Source organism: Leptodactylus fuscus, chromosome 1 (genome assembly GCF_031893055.1).
Source record: "Leptodactylus fuscus isolate aLepFus1 chromosome 1, aLepFus1.hap2, whole genome shotgun sequence".
Lineage (NCBI taxonomy): Eukaryota > Metazoa > Chordata > Amphibia > Anura > Leptodactylidae > Leptodactylus > Leptodactylus fuscus.
This window is the reverse complement of record NC_134265.1, coordinates 141,190,864-141,215,613: the sequence shown is the minus strand read 5'-3', so window position 1 is coordinate 141,215,613 and position 24,750 is coordinate 141,190,864. Positions and strand designations below refer to the sequence as shown.

Here is a 24,750-nt window from a genome sequence, read left to right as displayed (position 1 = left end):
CCAACTGCAGATCTCAATTCCAGACAGCGTTTCAACAGTGAATTGCTCCAAAACTGTACATCCAATCATCGAGTTCTTGATATAATTTTAAAGATGAGATTCTCCTCTTTAAAATGCAATTGAAAGCATCAAGATATGTTGATGCAGTCCAAAGATATAGAGCTCCAAAGTGTCCCCCCCTCCTGTCTAAGCAAGCAATTTGCGATCTAACAAGAAAGGAAGAGGGACACGGAGCAGTGCAGCAGAGAGAGAGAGACAGTGAAACATACTGACTCTCTGCATAACTTGTATGTGACATCAGGAGGGGGGTGGCAGGGACTCTATTGTCCCTATTAACCCTTCTCCTGCCAATCAGAGAACATACTATACATTTGTCTCTGATTGTCACATACAGGTATAATGTAATTCCCCCCCTGAGCTTTACTAGTGGGGTATTCTTATGTTATACCTCCTGAACATAACCAGGAAGTTTGTTGGCGCTGTGACCCAGACGTTTACCATTGTCCAGGTCGCAGAGCCAAAAAAAAAAGTCGCACCAAACACTTACACAACATATACATAAAGTCGCAAATAAAGTTTACATTTCACCCAATCCCTGTCCTGTCTATACCTGAGCTTTCTACAGTAAAATACGTCTCTAGTGATGTCCGTTACACACTAAAATAATAGTAATAACGATTATCACTAGAGATGAACGTATAGATTGCTAAAATTATTATAGGGGGATGGAAAATAACATTTTTATGTAAAGTCCTATTTAATTTGCATGCACAAAATGGGATGGCGCAATTCTGCGATTTTGGCGATTCTTTAACACCCGCCCCTGTAAATATATACATGTGTGGTATGTATGAACTCCTCACATATTGCAGTTTTATGGAAAGTACATTATGTTTGCAGAAAGGGATTTCTTGAGCCGCACTTTAGTGGCAAATTTGAATTTTTGCGCAATTTTTGCTAGCAATCTCTGTTTGCGGCAAAGTTGAATGAAGGTGGTTATATATAAACTATTAAATTGTGTTTTTATATACGGTATGCTGTGTACTCTGAAAAAAGTTAGATTTTGGTATCACAGTCACAGTTTGGTAGGTGCAGTATAGCTTTTTAACAAATTAGTGAACAGCAGCAAAATCCTGCTTGTCTTCTGTATTCGTGTTTTTGGGAGTCCAAGCTCTTGTTGTAGTTGTGTAGATGTTTGCGGAACATATAGTATATATACACATTATATACATCATAAGCTATTATTTTAAAAATATTTTGTATATGAATGTGAGATCGAACATGAGTTTTAGGTGCAAATATGTGTTTTAGCATATTTTTTCAAAAAATTATTTGTGTTGGTCGCAAAGTTGCATGAAGGTGGATGTGGCTATCGATGACCCATTAAGACATTTGTAATCTTCAGGTTGTATACTTTCAAAAAATATATAGGGTTTAGGGGTTCACTTTTCATGGTTTGTAATCCCTACATTTTATAGGATGATACTTTTTTTTTTTTTTAACATTTCCAGCTTCAAAGCAGAATTTTGTTCCTTCCAGTTTTAGCGATTTTCTGAAGACACGTGCATGCGGGTTCAGGCCATAGTGATATGTGTGAACTCTGCACATGTTGAACTCTTATTTTTTAGGAGGTTTGGTGCATTTAATTTTTTGTTTGGTTTCCGCTTTTAACAACTAATATACATTTATTTGCATTTTTTCATAAAACATTCACTTTAAATCAAAATTGCATGAAGGTGCCTGTTCGTATACAGTACCAAGTGGCATTCTGACAATGCTGCAGGTGTCTACTTTAAGAAAATATATAGGTATGGGGGGGGGGGGGTTGGATGCTTTTTTAATGTTGCAATTTAGGTTTGATTTGTCCATCTCAAAAATGTGGAAATTTTGCACCTCCAGTAGCCAGAGCAATTTTCAGAGACCCTTGGCAGTGAAAAGGTTAAAGGGGTGACCTGCGGACCCTACGGACTATGCCTGGTTTTATACTGAAACTGGTGGAGAGAAGAGTCCTTCTTGCAGGACTTTTTGCTCCGCCAGTTTTAAGCAGAGTCTTGTACGGAGACTCCAACACAGATGTAAACCACCCAAAACACAAATCCTGATGTATGCAATAGAACAGCTAGCCTAAATGACATAAAATAACAATTGTAGGTAGAAAGAATGAATTAGTTTATTTTGCTGAATCATATATTTACAAGTATTTGAGGGACTGTATAAAAACACTTATGTAATCCAGAGTTTTTATACATAGCATATTAAACAGTGAACTTCGCAACAGCTTAATTTTTTTTCAGTAAAAATACCCTCTTGAAAATATCAACCTCTCAGTAGTTCACTTCGGTTTAAAAAAATAGGATTACAAATATACAATTTACTAAAAATCAAAAACATTCTGAAATGACGAGTCAACAGAAAAAGGCACAGACACTGACGCATCTCAGTCATAATGGAGGGTACGGGTAAAGGTGCTATTCCATGCGCCATTCCCATCCAGTTCAATAGATGATGTATTTTGTGAGCAGTCCATGTACAGGAGACGAAGTTCATACTTTTTGTTGGCACAGGTTTTAAATAAAAATTATGGATCCTATTCATTTCTGTTAAACTCAAACCAATGTCAAAGTGCATCAGTCTTCATTTGGCACCTGCAAGTTGCTCAGGACTAGAATACGGTTCTTTACCTCCTTATGACTGATTTCATATAAGTGACAAATTCCCGCCATGATGCAATATATTGGGTACTGATTCCCGGCCCTCTGTTCTACATGATTTCTACAATTTTGATCAGGTGCAGAACAAATACAAAAATGTGAACGTAGCCCAATATGGACAGCTTTTACATTTTTTTTTTTTTTTAACTTTTCATTGCCACATCCCTGAGTATCTCTTGGGCATTCAATCATCATTTCATCATTAAAGAAAAAAAAAAAAAAATACAACCAGGAATTAATGAGATTCTATAATTTTTTTTTTTTTGGTATTATGTGCCTATGTACAGAGTGATCATTCACTATAATTACAGTTTAATATAAACACTATGCGCATTTGCCAATGGTTTACAGTACACTGGTACTCGCTTGCAGTCTTGTCCATTCCTTTAGGAGCAGTTCACACACAGGAATTTGGAGATTTTGAGGCAAATACAAAAGCACCAAATTCCACCTCCAAAACATTTCAATGGGAACAGAACAAAATTACTAGGAAAATATAGTTATGACATTTCAACCAAATACAAAAATGGAAACCTTGATAAGTTATCGTTACCATCCACTTTGGGTATAAACAATTCTGGGCGCTAAGAATTCCTTCCTTCATTTGAGAAATACCCTAATTGTAGTTTGATGAAGACTGGTATATCCCCAAGGTTGGCGGAGGGCGTGCCTCACTTATGACTAGGCACAAGCCGCTATCAGTCCATGCACTAGAGGGGAAATGATTCATGTTGCACATGATTTTGGGCAGAAATGATAATTCTGGTGGAGTCAATGGCCTCTCCCTCAACAAATGCCTTTTCAGTGCCAATTTTTTGTGCAAAATTGCGACTTTATGTCTTATTTGCCAGTTTTGGCATACAAGGTATAATAAATGTGGCCCAATGTTTTTTGGTTTTTTTTTTTGTTAGTCCCTTCTACTAGAGTCCCAATATGCATGCCCACCTAACATACATGACCATCTATAATAGTTCACCTTGTCTTTTCTTTTGTCACAGCCATATATTCTGGGATTGATATTGGCTACTCCCATCTGACACTTCTCCCCATTTGTAGTATAGGGATTAAGTGCCTTCAATGGGACAACCCCTTTAAGGGCTTGTGCTTTGTAGTATTGCAGTTGCATGGGCCACATTTTCTTTGTGCTTGGCTTGAAGATCTATGCAGTACATTTCTAGTAACATTGGCTGTAATCGAGAAGCGCTCCATCTCCATTAGGCTGACTGGGGTTAGAACACCGCTCACAATTCTACAGTTCAGGGCATATACTGGAGAACTACATTATCTCACACAAGGGAAATCACATTTCTACACTTTTGGCTACATCACCTGTTCTCTCCTCAAGTCACCAACCTTCACATTCCAATACGCACAAACTAACACTGCCAAAACCCAGATGGGTCTTATATTAAAAAGATGTGCCCAGGACTGACAAAAGCTTGACTGAGCAGAAATGTGAGGAAGTAAAAATGTAATCTCCCCTCTTCAGTCCCCTATTGATCTTTGGCTGCAGTAGTCACATGCATACATAAAGTACGTGAGCAGGAAAGTAAATAATCACTGGCTTCAGTGGTCATGTACTGTGTACATGGGGATCCGTGGCCAGTGAGTGGCTACATGTGCCTACTTTGGTTAATTTAGTGATTACACACATGACTAAACTGATCCACTTCATTGGTTTTTGTTGTCTTCTATGATAAGACATCACACTCTAGCAGTTTAACCAATTGTAGAACTTCTGGTTGACGCTAATACATCTGTAATTTACAACAACTTGTCATTTATACATTTTAATATTTTCTTATTCAGGACTTAGTCACAGAGTATGGTTGCCTACATGGCTACTGACCACTATCTCTGTATACACTAATACTGGGGAAGCTGGCGATCCTCAAGTAGGACCACCCACTGAACTCCTAAGCAGGGCTGTGGAGTCAGCCAAAAATTAAGAATCAAACTCCTATTTTTCAGTGTCAGACTTCTTAATAAATGGCAGCCATGGTCAAAAAGTAGTAATAAAGTTCCTTATCTTCAAGAAAAAAAGCCAGTGGCTTGAATCCTAGGAAAGTAAATATGCAGCAAGTGATGTATCTAATTATACAATATCTTCAACCAGGAATCAGCAGAAATATAACATACAAGATGCACAGAAATGTTTTTTTCCCCCAACAAAATGATACATATTCAAGCTGCTTAGCTCCTCCTGCTTTATAAGGGTATGTTCACATGGAGGACAAGGTTGCCTTTTCTACCTTGTGAACATTCCGCGCAACCAGTCACAACGGGATCCCGATGCAGCATCAGCATTCCGTCGCGGGATCCTGATGCAGCATCAGCATTCCGTCGCGGCATCCCGCTCCTGATTAGACCCAAATGAATGGGTCGAAACAGGAGCGTCTCAAGCTGCAGAATCCATGGCAAAATAGGGCATCTCGCTTCTTTTTTTCGCTACTAGCTAGTGGGAAAAAAAAAAGCGAGCAGCTACCATTGAAGTAAAAAAAAAAAAACAAACAAAAAAAACTGTGTGAACATACCCTAACATGCTACCAACTCATCCCTTTTTTGGGAATAGAATTTCACATGTTAAGTATGGAAAATCAGTTCTATTAATATTAGACACCATGTAACGAAGTAGAATTACTGTGTATAACAGGCTTTCATTAGAGGAGATTTGGCAAAAGACTTCCCTGAATTGAGACCTAGGTGCTCTACATGGGAAGAATATTTTGCATACCTTAATTTCAAGGTAAAGTGCTATATAAATGTCTTTATTGCATCCACATTCCACCACAATATGGATGCTAAACTGTAGCTGTATTATAGTCACTGTCTATACAATTTCAGATTTTCAGGGCCTGAATATTATAAACTGGGGTTTTTTCTAAGGTATTTAGTTTTGTTAGAGAGGGTAAGAGAATACCATAGTAAAGTGATCAGACTTTATCAGTTCCCTTATTAGATACTACACCCAGCACATTCACTAGACTCCAATAGGGAACCGATCATGTAGAAAATGCAGTACAACCTGTAAGAAACAGGAGGAACGGAGCAGACTACTGATATATAGATTCAGTATAACTGGTCATTTGTGTATTTACATCTCTGATCTTCTCTTAGGGCTTAGGAGTCCTGTGGGCAGTCCTACTCCATGATTAGCCCTATGGAGATGGCTGTCTGAGCAGACTCAGCAGAGACATGACAAGTATTTGCTGTCTGCAGATTGTACGACATTTTCAGTGTGACAGATTTGCTTTAAATCTAGTATATCAGTATCACAATGATTATTACATTCTTGTCAAAGAAAAAGGAAATAAATGTAAAAAAAAATTTAAAAAAAATATTGTACAAAAGAATATTTTGCCCCAAAATTACTCCAACTTCTTCATTTTAGACATTACCTCTCTAAAACAGTGAAGGGGTAAAAAAAAAAAAAATAAAAAATGATGAAATACAAAGATATCCACGTAGTAGAATAGACGCTCCAGACTCTTCGTAAAAGCTCATTCTCATGGGCGAGCAGCTTAGCATACCAAGCTATACATGAACTACAATGTTTCCCGATATATTCCTGTAAGGAGGCCTGGTCCAGCCATCTTCTGTCTTCCACAGCGACTGTGGGAATGAAACCCTTTGGTATTGAGTTATAAAGTATCCCAGTTACACATCAGATATAGAATATTCTATATACACAAATTTCTATAGAAAGTCTCCTTTTAAAACAAGGAAAATATCATTATGTGAGGAGAATGGAATGTGTTGCATGAATTCTTACTGAGATGTCTTATAGCACGTAGGTTATTGGTATACACCTGGAAGTGTAGTGCCCAGTCCTTATGAAATGATTGCCATCACAATGTGCATGCCACATTGGCATCATCTGCTGCATGCACTAGACTGCCTCAGCACCCAGGTGCCAAATGTAACCTACAGTGTGTGAGACCACCTATATGGATTTTTTTTCCCTTCCTGTTGGTGGGGAGGCAAACTGAAGACTGCAAAACAAAGATTCTGTTTGTTTGTTTTTGGAAGGTGGTATAAAGCCAGATTGAGGATTTATTTTGAGAAGTCCATCTTCTTGTACATACTTCTTCATATTCTCTCGAGATGCAGTCCTTGTGTTCCAGTCAACCTCAATCTATTTACCGTAACACCGTCCGAGTTCGTGGAACAGTGTGGCTGTTTAAAAGAAAAAAAAAAAAGAAAAAATTAATGCAAAAAAAGAAAAAAAAAGCCTGCAATTCAATACAATGTGAAAATAAACGAAAAATAGCACATCAAGAAGTATCTAATAACATAAAACAAAAAGATAAAGTAATACACACACAAACACACACACCAAACCAACACACTGGTGAAGCAAACACAAAAAGGATCAAATGAAAGCAGCCAAGACAGATGGGTTTTTGCTGATAAATCAAGGAGTGCTGTATTAGTGCGAAAGCGATACATTGAGGAAGCTTTAATAGGACTGAAAGAGCCGGTCAAGCACATTTTGCAGGCAAAGAGCAGCAGAGCCCGGGGAGTACCATAATTTCATTAAGCGCATTTGATGCAAAGCAATCCTTTTCTTCCGCTCAGGAATCACGCTGTGGGGAAAGTAGAAAGAATGGTAACAAGTAATGAAACAAGCAAGAGGCTTCATGTTAAGAGGAATTAGAAGAGCAATGATTAGAGATAAAGGCATGAGGCACCATCACATAATCGATGGGACCTCCAATGTGGATGTGAACTTAGCCCAAACCATTTTAGGTGGGTATATTCAGTCTGTGAAATAGAAACGTACATCTGTTGCATTTCCCATAATGTGATACAACAGTGGATCCCACATAAATGGTAAGATCAATATGTACAATTTATTTACAAACGGACCTCAGACAGTGACCCATTAAGAACTAGAGGTCATGTTACATAGTAGATGAGGTTGGATAAAGACATTAGTCCATCAAGTCCAACCTATATCCCTACAGTCCCCTACAGAAATCTATGCCAGCTCTTACCTTGCATAGATGTCAGACATCATTTACACCAAAGCATGTCCATAAATGATGAATATGGTGCAAGTGATGGCCTCAACACAGCTTACTCCCATTGTGGGAAGAGTCGAAGGTGATATACAAAACGGCATTTTTGTCAAAAATGCTGTTTGAGAGTCACAAACCCTAGGCCTGCAACTATTTTACACCACAAAGTGGAATCTAGTAAATCTACCCCATAGTCTTTTCAAGGATTTTAACAAACAACCTCAGTGTGCAGTCCAGGATATACAGCCGACATACAATCCATATTTCACTTACTGAATAAGCTTGTCTGAAACTGATTAACTCCAACTCATATATTGGTGAACACTCTTAGGCCTTTGAAAGAGAACCTGTCACATGGAATCTGCAGGCAACAAGTTCTAGAGCAGGAGGAGCTAAGCAGAGGGCTACACAATACTGGGCAAAAAGACTCACTGAGGAGGTGCTCCTATCTTTGCATACAGCATCACGGAGGAGAGGCTGCTCAACGTAAAAGTACTATAGAAAGATTAGAGAGTTCAATGGATAATTTACAAGTTGTACTGGATCTTTGCCCACAACCCTGTATAGGCAGCTGCTCAGCTCCTTCTGCTGAGCCCTTCAGTATACATTAAAGGAGTTCTATCATTGGGAAAATTCATTTTTAACTAAGCATATATTTGCATAGCCTTTAGAAAGGTTATTCCACACGTACCTTTCATTTGTTAATCCCCTCAGCCGTTTTTTAAATTAGTCTGATTTTATTGATATACTAATCAGCCAGCAATGACGTTCAGTGAGCACTGTCTGCTGTGTATGCACAGGGAGAGGTGAGAGCAGGGAGGTTGGTTGATAAGTCGTCGTCATCATCATCGGCGGCAGACTCCCTGCTCTCACCTCTCCCTGTGTACACACAGCAGACAGTGCTCAGTGAACTTCCGATGCGCATTACTGGCTAATTAGCATATCAGTAAAAGTAATTCAAAAATGACTGAGGGGATTAACAAATAAAAGGTATATCTGGAATAGCCTTTCTAAAGGCTATGCAAATATATGCTTAGTTAAAAATGAATTTCCCCAATGATAGAATGCCTTTTAAACTGGGAAACTTTAATAGTATATGTTTGATTATACATAGGATAACTTATTAAAGGGGTTTCCAGGATTTTTGTTTGTATAGATTGCCTACCCTCAGGACAGGCCAATATCTGATCAGTGGGGGTCTGACTCCCACCAGCTCTTGCAGCATTTAAACATTTCAATACAAACGCAAATCCTAGAATGCTACTTCCAGTGCCTTCCTTAAGATTACATATGATCTTCAGGCTTTTGTAATATAGATATCTATAACTAAAAAAACGTTGGTGTTCATAAGGAAGTCCCATGGAATCTAATACATTTCTGGCTTAGGAGGCTGTTCAATTTGGAATGGCCTCCCATAACTACATAAAGGGTTATCAAAAAAAAAAAAAAAAAAGCCAAACTATGACAAAGACACATCTAACTTCATGGTCATATACCGTACATAAAATCATATATATGAACCAGGTCTCCATAATAAAAAGAAGTCTTAAATGCAAGAAAGGATGCACACTGGGTAATGGAGGTACAAGCTTACCCTCTCAATGTGTTGCCTCCTGCAGAAGACCTAGTTGTCCTTTTTGTAGTGCATGAACTCTCAGATAAATCTGACTTGGGATACTGCACACTGGACTGCAGAATTACTCTGGAAAGAGTTCAAAACAGAATACATTGATGTGGTCTGCACTGAACAACACATCAGTACGCAATGACCAAACATAAGCATCACATGTCTGACTTAGGGAGGTTGGCAGGCCACATGTAGAATAAACTTTACATGTTATTATCCACCTGCATAGTGGACTTGATATTTCTTTGTGGTTGCAAGGTTTACAAGTTTTCCTAAGACCTTCTTCAGTGTGTCTGTAAAATTATACAAAATGTACAACATATGTTAAAGAAACTCATACACAACTGGCTGATACTAAGGTTTACCGTAAATTATCTGACAACCCAACCACCTCCATAGCAGCTAAGATCAGGACGACTATAGATATGTTTCTTGACCGAAACATTATTGATAGCAAAACGCATGAATTTCTCTTGAAAAAACATCCCATAATACCCGTTTTTTACGTCCTCCCAAAGATTCATAATCGATTGGAAAATCCAATCGCACCTCCATCCAGTGGAATGCAGCCTCTTCGCTTTAATCTTCCTCTTATTCATCCCTTTTATGTTCCCCCCTATCTCTCTCCTTTCAGATTCTCCCCCATTACTCCTATTTTCTTCCACTACACTTCGTTCCATGCCTTTCAAGTGCCAGCTGTCAGCTCACTACAGCGGCACATTGCGAGCGTGATGCACGATCGCGAACCAGAAGTGAGCTTCTCTTCACCTATACAGACTCCTGGAGCGCTACTGATGAACGGCACATACTTCTTCACCACTGTACACCACCAATGTTCCTTAATTGTTCCCCATATACCTATCTTTGATGTTGGGGGGGCGCTTGGACTTGGGGCCACGCCCCTTTAGGGGCGGGGCTCCCGGTCTGACGGCTCTTACAGCGCAGTTACCCCCATAAATAGACGCTCTCTTCTAGTAGCTGGTTTACACTCCTCTAATTGGACTCCACATCCCATTTATTTTGGCTTCCTATTCTTCTTTCTACTACCGGTAAGATTGTATAGGATATTTACTACATTGTATTAGGTTACCTATTATTGTCTAGCAAGCTGGGCACCCATCCTCTAATTTACAAATGTATTTGTTCTACTTACCCTTATACTTGTTTCTGGTTTAACCTTGTACCAATTTTCATTATGCACATGGTTTAATTGTGGTTTATACCTTCCCTGTTGCATTGGTTTCTTTATTAACCAAGCGGGAGCTGTTTCTGGCTATGCATTATCAGTATACCCCCATATGTTACACTATCCCATTGTGATTTCATACACCATAGCCATTAATTGTATACATGCTAGCATTGCATCATATTATAGTGTTGTATGTTTTGTTTTATGGTTTATTTTTTTGTACATTAATTTTGGACTGAATATTGTATGTGTATTATATGTTGTACATTTTGTATAATTTTACAGACACACTGAAGAAGGTCTTTAATTTGGACCGAAACGTTTGTATATTTGTCGGGATTAAGTTACATTTTGGAAGCATACTCTCAGAGTGCCGGAAATTTCATTTATTGTATAAGTTGGCCGTGAGAAGCCTTTTCTGGGCACCAACGTAAACTACCGAGTGACTGTTCATTATCTACAAGTTTTCCTAAGAGTTCCGCTTATTAAGAAGATCAAGTCCTGTTCTTTGGATTCTTGATCTGGTGCTGCTGTACTGATTCGGTGCACTTGGGATATTTTCTCTAAACCTCACCATTCCTGAGCATTTAGTACCAGATATGATAATTAGACTCTTTACTGTGAAGTGGGTAGTCTTGGGTCAGAGCAGATGAAAGGGGCGTGATTCCGAATTCTGACCTGTCCATCTCTAAATGAACAGTGTCAGAGAAGTCAGAATTACACCCCCTTGCCTGCTCCTTCCTAAGACAACCTAGATGACAATAAAGATCCAAAATTAGCATATCAGACACCAAAACTAATTGTACTGATTGTGGGAATTTTTGTGTGAAAGTGCTATCTTGCCGTCAAGAAAATCATGAAATTCCAAAGCCAAATACACAATCTAAGGAGTAGAATAATTAAAACAAAAGCAGACATTATTGCTTAGAAATGGATCCAGATAAGATAAGCACAGAAGTGGCAAAAAAGTTTAAGCTGATGCTAGGTTTACATTGCGCCCCTATGTCAGGGGACCAGAACAAAGGATACACGGACCACTAAAATATCCAGACACCAGTGCCTGATTAACCCCATTGACTATAATGAGATCTGTCGGTATCTGTTCTTCTAAATTGGAACTGGCCGATTAAAAAGTCAGATTTTTTTTTTTCATCTGCCAATTTTTCGGTGGTCACTGAAAAGGAGACTCACATAAGTTGGAAAACACTGGGTTAAAAAAAAAACAAAACTATCAAAGGAATTTTACTTGACAGAAATCTTAAAGGGGTTAAATCAATGAACTAACCCTGAGGATAGGTCATTGCATATGTGATCAGTGGGACCCAACATGATTAGCTGTTCTAAAGACAGTATATAGAGCCGGACGGCTTATAGCGGTCCAGCTGTATGATTTCAGATAACTCCCATTCAGATGTTGGATGCTTGGCCACCAGAATACACTCCATTAAAGGGGATGTCCAATCTCAAGGATCCTATCAATACTGTTAACTTATGTAAATTGAAGACTTTTTCTAAATATATTGCTTTAGAAATGCTGCTTTGTTTGCCTGCTATGTGAACTTATTCCTCCCATTGTTTACACATCATTGCTATAACCATGGATTTGTGAAACAGTGTCAAACACTGCTCTCATTGTTATCTACAGCAGGATAATTAGTTCAGTTAATTGCATTTTGCTGAAAGCCAAGTCTGTTATTGTTCTATGTAAACACACAGATAACACTTCAGTCAGTTCTCTACAAACCTATGCATATTATCTGATCTGCATAAGTATTGTGATACCTCAGTGTCCCCTTCACCAAGAGAGGGGGCGGAATACAAGAAGTGAGGAGAAGAAACAACAGGCAAACTGCTGAAACAGTGAGATGGGACAACCCCTTTAAACTTTTATGGGATTGACAGAAATAACATGATCAAAAGGGCGTTGCAGCAATCAGACTCCCAGTGATCAGACAACAATTATTTTCTAATCCTGAGGATAGAAAATAAGTGTTAATAGGAAAACTCCTTTTATGAATTTGCCTACTACGGTATTCTATAAATTGAAACCCTAGGTGAATTAGTCATTTAGGCTTTCTAGAAGAAAGCCATAATGTTTTGCTTAAAAACACAAAATTAGCTGAAGCATAGTTTCTGTTCTTTCCAATGCCTGAGTTATTGGTGGATCCATCCAGTTCTCTTGAGTAATAGTAAAAAAAATACTGCTAATAAAAGTAGAGTTTATAATATTAACAGCGTGCAAACCAAATATAAATAAAGAAGCTGCAGTGTTCTAGATGTCCATGAAAAGCAGATATGACAAAACCATTTAATGTCTACCTAGACAGGTGCCTGACCTACCTGCATGTCAGCCATGTTTTATCTCCTGAGCTTCAGTGATCGTTGCTTTCCTTTAACCCAGGACTTTTAGTAAACAGTATGCATGTGAAATAAGTATGGTTTTAGATGTGGTATAAAATTCTGAGTCTCGTTTGAACAACATTTCATAATTAAAGTAGCACTCCCATATAGCTTTTTCCTTTGGTCTGCTAGCAATGTACATACAGTAACACAAGTCATCTGGCTGAGTACTCTGGTCTTCTGCTGTATCATATAAGACTGAATTTTACAGTGGACCTAAGCTAGTCTCCCTATGCATTCCTATAAAGACTCTCAATCTCCTGCAGACACCTTCCCAAAAATGTCCCTTTTATTGCAGATTTTGTAGATCAAATAAATATAACTGGCACATAACCATGGTGTCTTACCTACATTGTAATCCTTTAGTGACACACATTTAGCCTTAAAGGGAACCTCCACTTCTAAGCAACTTTTCATAAATGATTAGTACATGTGGCTATAAAGAAACTTTGGTGAAGGAAACCAATCTCCTTAATAAGATGCATTACAGTTATTAAGCTGTTCTCCTGCTCCTTACGCTTGCTCACAATATATCAGTCTCTGTATTCAACCGCACACATACAACTCTATGGAGCAGGGAAGGGTTGAGCAGAATTCTGCTGCTGACTGGTTAATTTATTTATTGTCTCATTTATGCACGGTCAGCTTCTTATCTACAACCTAGCAGTGTTAAAAGAAAGAAACAGCAGATTGTGACAGCAGCAATCATTTGAGTGTTTGTTTAAATAACCCTCCCCTCTTAATAGACTAATATGGAGAAAGTAACTGCCTTAAAGAAGATTTACCAAGTTTCTTATTTTCACCTGTAATATTAATTTAGGTTATGTTTTTTAACTGGAGGCACTTTTTAAACCAGCAACATTTTCTCTCTCTGCGTTTCATCTTTCAGAACTTATTACATTATATTTCATTGTAGTTGTACAAGACCTTGTATTTTGTGGGTGCATAAGACTTGTTGATGGTTTTAGTACTTTGTTAAGAGGAGAGATGAACAGAAAACAATTCTGCCACTTGAATTTTAAGGTTTATGATATCTATCATGTAGAATATATAACATACTCATTTTATTTTAGGGGTTATTACATGGAAATATCAATTGTGTATTTATTTTTTCCATTAACAATGGGGGAGTCCCATTTTTACTTTTTATCTGTGAAACACCTTTCTGATGTTCTGGTCCTTCTGATAAGCGAACCGCTAAAATAGCAGTCACATACGAAGCACTGTGGACCCATTAACTATAATGGGTCTCTATGTATACTGGTTGAAGTGTAAGCTGCACATACATGCGGCACCACTTTAACCAGACATCTCTCAAAATTTAGAAGGGCTACAGGCATTCTTGGCTTTAAAACAAGACCCAGATCACAGCTCTAGCACCTGCAGAGTTAGAGTAGTTTAAATTGACAGCTTCTTCTAACCCCTACTTTAAAGAAGGGGCAAAAGCATAATCACATTTTTAAAATAAATCCAAAGGTGAAGATAAATGTTATAGTATACTTTATATAAGTGATAGCTGCACTATATAGAGGCAGTTCTTTTTCACAACTGCTTACTTACGTTTTAAGTGTCTCATGAGAACTCACAATCCACAAAAGAACACAAAATATTCATGTTGGTAATGGACCAATTAATAAATATTCTTGGAGTGCTTTTTTTTTTTCTTCTTTTTTTTTTTAATTACATGAAATGTAAAATATCCATGTCTTTATCATGCAATTTAAGGGAAAGGAGATGTAGCAGGAGAAATGAGAGAAGATGAAAGATTGAAAGGCGAACATTCAAAACCATGTATTTAAAACAAAACAAAAAAAAAACAAAAAAAAAACCCATCCATACCACAGGCTGTAGCGCTCACGCAGCTATATGGTCCATGTTTTTCCTGTACGGGGTATTACAGAGAATTCTAGCAAGTATTTTTTACTACTTATTGGCCTTTGGGTACCTTACAGATCCTCTGAATAAAGGGACTATGAACTGATCATTGCTTTTCCCTGTAGAGCAGCGCTCCTGGTAACCCAGTTGTACAAACTGGTCCATGCTGTTCTTCCTGCACTGAAATACAGCACAGGGACCACTTATCCTAGCATTGCATCCTCTTGGAGGTGGGGTACCAGTGGGTAGACAAACACTAAATCTGATTGTGACAGCATATTCTAGAGATACATTATCACTTTACACTCCTGTAATACACTCTACAGGGCATATTAAATACATATGTCAACCTACAGTATACACCTATTCACTTAAAGGTTGCACCCATATTGTAGCTAGGAAAGGTTTTAAGCAATATAGAATATACAGGCACATTTTTCAAATGACTTCAACACTACAGCTGGGAGGAGAAAGCAGACTAATAGAATTATTAGAATTTTCTCAAACCTTTTTGTGCAGTTCATGCTTTTTTATCTGTAGTTAAAGTGGCAGTGATTTAAGCAGAATACATTGGTCATGAAATAGAAATCTGGCGGCAGAACGCAACAAACCAGGGTAAAAATCAGCAGACATAACCCATCCACTTACACACAAAACACAGAACACGAGACACTTACACTGGCCAAGTGCCATGGTCCTGACAGCTATAATGTTCTTAAACCATCAAGACAGATTAGCACGAAGGGTAGAGGGGAGCCACATACAATCCACCAGGTGACTATGGCACAAAATGCAGAGAACAGCATAGCTAGGGCCCATCTAAAAGAAGGGGAAAAGATGAGCAAAAAGGCAAATGGAGAAGCAGGGTTTGGCAGGCAACAGCAGACACACAACGGCAGTGTCATATGATAGATCACAGGCTCCAGAGGTCATGCAGCATCCTCTGTCAATGGACCATGCTCGAGTGAATATAGAAATACAGCAGCACATTTGTGAGAAAAAGCAAAGAACAATATTAACCAAACCAACACCCCTTAAAAAAAACCTATGGGGAGAGAAGGTGAATAAGAAATACAGATTTATACACTCTGATACAAACTGGATGTGTTCCTCTGACGTACTCTAACTCTAATTGAGCTCTTTAGGAAGATCCATTTCCCCCCCCCCCCCCAGTGTGACAAGGTCAGTTTGTGAAATTTAGATATTCCCAAAAATAGAACGGATATTACAGCGGAGACCCGGTAGCTACGGCAACTGCTCTGCAGCAGAGCTGCCATCTGCCGTAACAGTACGGCAGGTGTCGGGAAGGGGTTAAGAACCACAGAAAGCGAAGTGGCATGCCACGTAAAGTGAGAGAGCGAGTCATCGAATGCTGAGGCACATTATACATAAAAGTCGCCAATGCTCTGATGACTGCGCAGTTTCCAATCTCCTGTGGCATTAACATCAGCACAAAAACTATGTACTGGGAGTATCACAGCATGAATGTCTATTGTTGAGCAGCTGCAAGACTTACATGACGAATGCCAAATACCGTATAGCTTGTTGTAAATCACACCATCACTGTGCTCTGGAGAAGTAGAAACATGGTCTGTGGACTGACGTGTCTGGTTTCTCTATCTGGAAGTTTGTTGGATCAGTTTGGGTTTTGCAAATGCCAGGAAGACATTGCCTGCCTGGCTGCACTGTGCCAACTGTAAAGTCTGGTGAGGGACAATACGTTATTTTAGGCTTTGGACTACGGTCTCTTAGTCCCAGTGAAGGGAAATCAATGTTTCAGCATATTAAGACATTTTGGACAATTTTATGCAGTCAACTTTGTGGAAACTGTTTGGGGGAAGGCCATTTTTTTTTTTTTTAAATTTCAGTATGACTGTGCCCCAGTGCAAGGAAGGTCCTTCACTTGCCCATACAAAGCCCTGACCCCAACCTCATTGAATACCTGAGATGAACTAGAACTGAGCTTGCGAGTCTGGGCCTCTCATGCAAAATCAGCATATGACCTTACAAATGTTCTTCTGTGTGAAGTGGCCAAAATTCCCACAGAATCAAAGAACTTTTAGAAAGCCTTCCCAAAAGAGCAGACGCGGTTTTTGTTGCAAGAGAGGAACCAACTCCATATTTAATACCCATGAATTTTGAATGGGACTGAGACAACATGGCCACATCATAGGAAGAAGGAATCAGCCATGTTTTCCAATGCTGGACAACCCCTTTAACCACTTCCGGACCACCCATAGACTATATACGTCCGGATAGTGGTTGTCTAGTTCTGCCAGGACGTACCTGTACGTCCAAGTTAGAACACAGCAGCTGCACAAGATCGTGTAGCTGCTTTCACTAGGAGCCGGCTGTAACTTCAGCCGGAGCTCCCAGAGAGAAGACAGGGAAGATTTATTACCTCCCCTGCCTTCTCAATCGCTGTGTATACAGCGCTCAATGAGCGCTGTATACACGGCTATGGACGCAGCCATAAATCAGCTGCCCTCTGACCCGGCAGACACGTGATCTGCCGGGAGCAGTGTCCTGCCAGAGCTGCTGGGTCCTACAGTACCCCAGATCAGCTCTGCATACTGTGTATACAGTGTGCAGGAGTCTGTATTCCTCCTGTAACTGAGGTTAAATGTAGCAGCTCCAGTTATAGGAGAAATCAGCCTCAAGTACAAAAAAAAAAAAAAGTGATCAGATGTCCCCAAAGGTCTCTTATCACCTTATGGGGACACAATCTGGAAAAAAAAATAAAATAAAAATATAATAAAAACGTTTGAAAAAAAATGTAAATAAAATAAAAAATAAATAATACGCTAATAAAACACCGTTATTAAAGGTTATAGCCCCACCCCCGACGACACCATACAAAATAAAAATTACCGTAACGGAGAGGAAAAACTATATTATAAAGTTTTTCAGTGACACTTTGTGTTATTAAATAAAAAAAAAATTATACATTGAAAACCAGACACAATTTCCCTCCTATTTGGTTTATATTTTCCTGGATATAAAAAAAATTTAAACACATTTGAAAATAAAAATAACATAAAAATAAAGCCCTATGTGTCCCCTAAAAAAGACGCAAAAATTAGTTGACTAAGACATACGAGAAAAATTTTACAGATCTCAAAACTGCACATACAAAATAAACCTAAAATGTGTCTGGTCCTGGACCACAAATTGGCCCGGTACTGAAGTGGTTAATGTATCGGTGTCCTAATACATGTGTTTGTATACGGTATAAAGAAATTGACAACTGTATTGTTACTATTATCAATTGGGCACGTGCTTACAGTTGGATACTAATATACTGGCAAAAAGTAATAACCAGTTATCAATTACCTGATAAATTTCTGGGAGGATTAACACACTAGAGTTATAGGAAAAGATTCTTCAGCAAGTACAAGGTTAGTATAGGTGACGCTTTGTTTTCCCCCTTCCGGAAACGGAACGTCACTGGAAAAATCGGAAAATACGCTTGGAATGGTCACATGTTTAGCTTAGATTAGAAATGTCTATTTAGATCAGACAACACCTTTAATACAACTACTGCAAAATAAGGACAGGGATCTACGAAGATGCAAGGATCTATTCCTCGCTTAGATTCAGGAAGCATTTAGTGCCCTAAACTTTAACCTCACACTACTCAACATCAGTCTAGTAAATATTGTTAACCCCGGAAACACATCAGAAAATTGAAGACTAAAAATTAAGGCTCTATTCATAATGGTTTCATGATTCTAGAACATTCACTTTCCACTGCCATAACTGCATAGTATGCGGTTCTATTCCGTATGGTCAAACACTAAAAAAGCAAAATACTACAAGTTAAAACCTAAAAGGCTGATGGGATTCTTCAGAATCAAAATGAATGTGAACAGAGTCTAACTGGTAGTTTTTAAGCAAAGTGCATTCATATCCTGTATAACATTCAAGTACAAAAGATATTTAGTTGCAGAAACAAGCAATGAGTAAAACTGCTCAGGAGTGTAGAACAATTCTAATCCAGTTAGGAGATCATTGTTAAAGCGTGTCTAAACTTTCGCACAACTTTTGATTTCTGGCAGTATGTGTCATTCCTATGAATATATTTTGGATCCTTTCTGTGAAATCCTGTATTTTTCTTTTCATTCTTTGCCTTGCTTTAGCATTGAGAGCTGTTCATGCAGATCGCCGAGTGTTACTGTGTATGTAGTACATGGCTGTGTAATACTGTATGCAGAGGGAAAAAAAGGGTGGGAGAGGATCACTTCAAACAAACCGTTATATCTCCGGTGATATAAAAACATACAATCTTGCTTTTGGTGTCATATTAAATATGAGGTTCTTATATTTTCAGATTATGTCATTGATATTATTAGCTGAATATAAGTATCCTAATTCGTACTGTTTACAAGCAGTAATAATTCTGTAAACAATATAGATAGCAAAGCAAGTTTATATGTGTTATAATGTCTGCGATATAAGGGTGCATTCACACTGAGTAAACGCTAGCTTATTCTGAACGTAAAACACGTTCAGATTAAGCGGCGTCTAAAGCAGCTCCATTCATTTCTATGGGAGCGGGGATACGAGCGCTCCCCATAGAAATGAATGGGCTGCTTCTTTCACTCCGTGCAGTCCCATTGAAGTGAATGGGGAGTGCCGGCGTGTACGCTCCGGCATGAGCAGAGCTTACCGTATACGCCGGCACTCCCCATTCACTTCAATGGGACTGCACGGAGTGAAAGAAGCAGCCCATTCATTTCTATGGGGAGCGCTCGTATGCCGGCTCCCATAGAGATGAATGGAGCTGCTTTAGACGCCGCTTATTCTGAACGTGTTTTACGTTCAGAATAAGCTAGCGTTTACTCAGTGTGAATTCACCCTAACTGTTTGAAGTGATCCTCCCGTACCCTTATTTTCTCTACATATTACACAACCCCATACTCCAGTACACAGTAACATTCAGTGAGAAGCAGGAACAGTTCTCAATACAGAAACAAGGGAAAGTGAAAAAATGCCAACAAAATTTGCTAATAAAAGTATAATTCTAAAATTTACATATGTCATATATCCTGCCAGAAAAATCAAATTTTTTCCCCAAATTTCGTTACACTTTAAATACATTTTATAGTATTTATTACTTTTAAAAATTATTATTCTCTGGTCTGTGAGAAAGGCACATGATGTGAATTGTAGTGCAGGCCATTTTTTTTTTTTTTTACCAGTGGCTGTATTTGTTAGTAATTCACTCTTTTCTGGTCCACACCCGTGTCATGTGACCAGCAATAAGAATCCCCAACTGTCTCAGCTTGTCACGTCTGGACAGGAAGTCAGTTTTTTCATTTATTCCTATGAAACTCACATCAAGGCTCTCATAGAAATGAATGAAGAAACTGACTTCCTGTCCCCACACACACAAACACCAGAAGAAGAAAAAAAAAAAGAAAAAAAGAAAATGTATAAAGCAGACAACCCTTTTTGTTTTGCTACTCGGTGTAGAATGTGAGTGATCGATTCCTTTCAAGTTTGCATTCAGTCATGGGAAACTGCCATATACCTGAGTCTATCTGGTTTGGATTTTAGTCCCCTACATCCTGAGTGAATTCATAAAGATTTACTTACGACAGTGGAGCTGCCGATGACGTCCTTGTCTGTCTCCTACTTTTTAAGACTCTGAGTTTATCCCCCTGTGTCACACTGATGGCCTCATCGTCTTCATCATCGTCATCATCATCACTATACTGTAGGGGGAAGAAATTAAAGAAAGTTAAAGCAACAGAATGACTGAATAGTCGTAGAACAGCTGTGAAAATGCATCATGCAAACCATTTCAGATGACTCTTTTAGAGGATTTTTACATTAGAAAGCGCACTCTAAAGGACAGAAACTAGTTTTTGGCACAAAACACACGTTTCCTAGACAAAGCCAGCCAAGTCAGAGAAAACTAATCACAAACAGTTAGAAAAAACACATAGAAAGCTTTGGTCTGCCTACTCTATATACAGCAGCAGTGAATCTGCATGTAACAGGACAAATCGTGGCTGTTAAAAGCAGCAAAGGGAGTGAATGAAGCATTTAGGGAAGAATATCTTACACAAATCCTATTACTATAAGAATATATGGGTGTCGAAGGCATCATGAAGTTTAAGGCTGGTCCTACACGGCCGTAATGTAAGTCCACAATTCAGGGTTTTCAATTGCAGACCATTTGCGGACACATTATACTCAATGCGGCCTCTTACACCACTGGATATTTTATCAGTGGTGTGGCCGGGCCGCAACTGTGGTCCGCAATTTATACAACATGTCCGTAATGGTCGTGAATTGCGGCACTGCAGGGACTCGCCCATAGAACTCTGCGTCTGCGGAGTCTATGTTGCCGACCAACTTGCGGACTGTACATTCAATACGGTCGTGTAAGACTAGCCTAACTTGTGGATTCTTTCTGTAGACTTACTAGTTCAATGTCTTCTTTCCCCGAAGCTGTGCCCAGGTCATCCCGAAGTGAAATATCATCCACCCCAGAGAGAATAAAGGTCACTGCTGCTTTGTTGCCATTTTCTTGATCTCTCCTCTTTTTTCGATAGATGTCACCTTCATTCCATAGACTCATTTGCTTGCTGAAGGAAAAAAATTACATATAGATAGATTACAGATCATCTCACCATTATGTAAAATGACTACTTTTAAGTGTAGTCAATAATAAACAGTAATTTAAAAAATATAAAAAAAAAATAGTGCTTTTGTTTGCAGGCAATGCGGCAAAAGATCGCTTATAATAAAAATTATGTAGAAAGCACATCAACTTATAGCTGAATTAATGGGATACAAAGATTCAAGTGTACTTAATCTTTCAACAGACATGGCTCACCCTCACATTTAGATATATCAGTCCAATCATACAGGACTTTATAGAGAATTAGAAACCTAGATTGAAATTAAAAAAAAAAAAAAAAAATACAAATTCACAAAGGGAAAACACCATTTAATTCAGGTCACCCTATCCTATCTATATGTGGGTAGGGGTTGTTATGCTGGGTACTGTTGGCAGACTCCCTTTATGCACAGATTTCAATTCCAGATTAGGAGGGAAAAGGATGGGCAGGAAATGTATTATTCTGTGAAATCTATTAGAGTTTCTTCATTTCATTAAAAAAGTTGATTTATTCAAAGCTTTGACAGCTATCGGCCATCTAACTACTTATTTATCTGCACCTTTTATGGTGCTGGCACTGCAATCTTCTTTGTCCCCGCAGCTGTGCATCTGGAGGGAAAATGTATGCCAGCTTGTAGCTAGTGTATATATATCACCCGTCATTTATGCCGGATTTCTTAATCATTTAAGCCAGGCCCTCCTAATTCTGATGCCTCCACTACCAGCACAGTAAAGAGGACCTTTCACCCCCTCTTTCAACCTTTAATAGTCTCTGCTCCAATGATTCTAGTGCAGTTAGAATTATATTTTCTCTAGCACCTGCCATTCCCAAACAATCAGTGCAGTTAAATTTCAGCACCCAATATGCTCTCTAGGCTATATACACAGATGCGTGGTCCCAGACCATCCACTCCAGCCCAGGACTACAGATATAAAGTGATGGTTTGGGAATGGTGGGGGCTAGACAAAGAAAATTTCAACTGTGCCGGAATCAATGAAGTAGCACCTACTGATAGATGCAAAGACATGGTGTTGGTGGAATTAATATTAAAACCAGGACATAATGCACCACTCTTAATAAATCACATTGATATTAGCTGCTACGTTATGCTAAGTTTATGCTGCATCCTAGTGCAGAACAGCTTTTGGGGCTTTTATGATTTTACCTTTTTCACCCTGCTAAAATCAATGAATAAGACTAGAGATGAGTGAATAGTATTCGAAACTGCCGTTTCAAATACCTCACTCCATAGGAATAAATGGATGCAGCCGACGCCAGCCTCTCCCATTCATTCCTATGGGAGCGTGGTATGCGAAACTGCCGTTTCGAATAGTATTCGCTCATCTCTAAATAAGACATGACATGACAAAGAAGCAAGCGCCAGAAAATGGTCCTAAGATAAGACAGCTTTCTCCAGCATAAATAGTAATCTTGTTTTGCCCCCTACCCCCCATGATAATGGGCACTAACTAGTCCTTTACCTCCCATAAAAATACTGGTTAAATAAACATATGTATTCCACTGGCAGAACTTACTCAACCAAAAACTGCTGCTGAGGTCCAATCACCGAGCCAGGTCTACATATTCGGAGCCAAGCGATGGATTCCGCTGCAGTCATTCTGTAATGCTTCATTAAGTAACATGCTATCAGCGTACCTGTCCTTCCCAGACCAGCTGAAAAGGGAACATACAAACCAGAACGGTCAAAAAAAATAGTCCTCTAAAATTGCATAACTAAACTGTCTTTTTTCTTTACTATAATTGACTACAAACATCTTTTAATCAGCAGTCTCACTAAAGAAACCATATGGAAAGGCATTGCATTGGAAAACATTTCTCAAGGTCCAAATGTGCCAATACACAATATAGAGGAAGAGGAAGTCTAGAAGACTAGAGCACTAGTACACACCTTTGCAATGTACAGCAATACCGCCTTCTGCATTTTCACAAATGTTCAGGAACTTCTTCACTATGGAGTCACTTGGGGTGCTTCCATCAACAAAGAACAAGTCATAATGCTCAAAGCCAGCATCTGTAAATCGCTTGGCATCGTACATCTTCTTATTAAGGCGAACGACTGTCGAAACATTTTGTTCTTTGAAGTAGGGGAAGTAAGCTTCTGGTGAATGATGAGGGTACCCTAGATGAGAAGAACTCATACAATTATTATCAAGTGTATGTTTGATCAATTTCACAGTGTACTGATGTTTATCCTGGATATAATTTATTTTATAAAATATTTTTAACCTCCTTTGTGCAAATTTTTAAAATAAAAACATTGTTCGGTGCCCTATTATAGGCATCTGTAGAGCTTATGCTAAATCTTTCATCTGCATTGAACAACTAGAAGAACTGTATGCACTTATAGAATTTAACCTTGTTTATGTATTAAAAAATGCATACAAAACACACTAAAGTTAAGTTCACACTGGCATTGTGCCACATACCTTATACATACACCAGTGAAAAGCACTCAGCTGGAGCACAAGGATGAGGGGGCAGAGCAAGATTGTTTGGTATTCTAGCAACACAATGTAGGATTTAGCTGTCCGCTTGAAAAATCAAACATCTTTGCAAACGGACACTTAAGGAAACTCATTGACACTACATGATGTCCCATTTAAAATCATGCAAATTGCAAACGGACACAGCTAGTGACCGATGCTAAAAATCTTCCACAGACATTAGCATCGGACACTAGCTGTCAGACACCAACGCTAGTGTGAACGCCCCCTTACACAGAAAAGGAATACTGGTGTGTTCACAAGCATTAGTGAATATCTCCCAGAGTACTTCAACACACTACTGTTGTCACAACAGAAGAAAAAGATATCTATGTGTTGAACAGGTTAAAACAGGTCCCAGGTCTTTTTCTAAGTGCTAGAAAAACTAGAAGGAAAAAAAAAGGGACCCTACGAAGCATAATAAAACAAGTAGCCAACAACTACATACCATTTTCCATTTTACTTTTTTGATGAGGTCCACTGAAAGCTAGAAATTTCTGTGGAATTATCCAGTTGAAATCTCCATTTTCAGCTCTCTGAAAAAAATATAAAAATAGAAAATTAACAACGAACAGTGTTCTTATGATCAAACAATTACTAGGAAAACCAGGATCCATGAAAAACATTTACTGAAACCTCACCTCCAAAACTCACATTTTGTCTCTGTTGTACAAGTGCCCTGATTTCCTCCACAGAATCTATCCTGCTGCGACTGGCTGGTGTTGGCACAGTGGTACTGAAAAGGGCACTTTATACCATACTAGCTGGTACCCGCGACTTCGTCTGCGGTG

The 24,750-nt window shown here is 38.7% G+C and overlaps 1 protein-coding gene across 5 annotated transcripts in view; it reads right to left on the bottom strand.

The window, feature by feature from the left end:
- Positions 1 to 5,333: 5,333 nt before the first annotated feature.
- Positions 5,334 to 24,750, bottom strand: part of CDC14B (cell division cycle 14B) — a 78,379-nt gene continuing 58,962 nt past the window's right edge. For 2 of the 5 annotated variants that reach the window (XM_075277750.1, XM_075277768.1), the window contains exons 8-15: positions 24,408 to 24,495; positions 23,365 to 23,595; positions 22,991 to 23,129; positions 21,257 to 21,419; positions 20,422 to 20,540; positions 9,327 to 9,434; positions 7,238 to 7,297; positions 5,334 to 6,887 (exon numbers count right to left, since the gene is read on the bottom strand). In XM_075277750.1, the coding sequence (XP_075133851.1) occupies positions 6,851 to 6,887; positions 7,238 to 7,297; positions 9,327 to 9,434; positions 20,422 to 20,540; positions 21,257 to 21,419; positions 22,991 to 23,129; positions 23,365 to 23,595; positions 24,408 to 24,495 (945 nt within the window). In that variant the 3' untranslated portion in view covers positions 5,334 to 6,850. The remainder of the gene's footprint in view (positions 6,888 to 7,237; positions 7,298 to 9,326; positions 9,435 to 20,421; positions 20,541 to 21,256; positions 21,420 to 22,990; positions 23,130 to 23,364; positions 23,596 to 24,407; positions 24,496 to 24,750) is intronic. The other 3 variants (XM_075277760.1, XM_075277778.1, XM_075277788.1) reach the window with 2 other exon arrangements.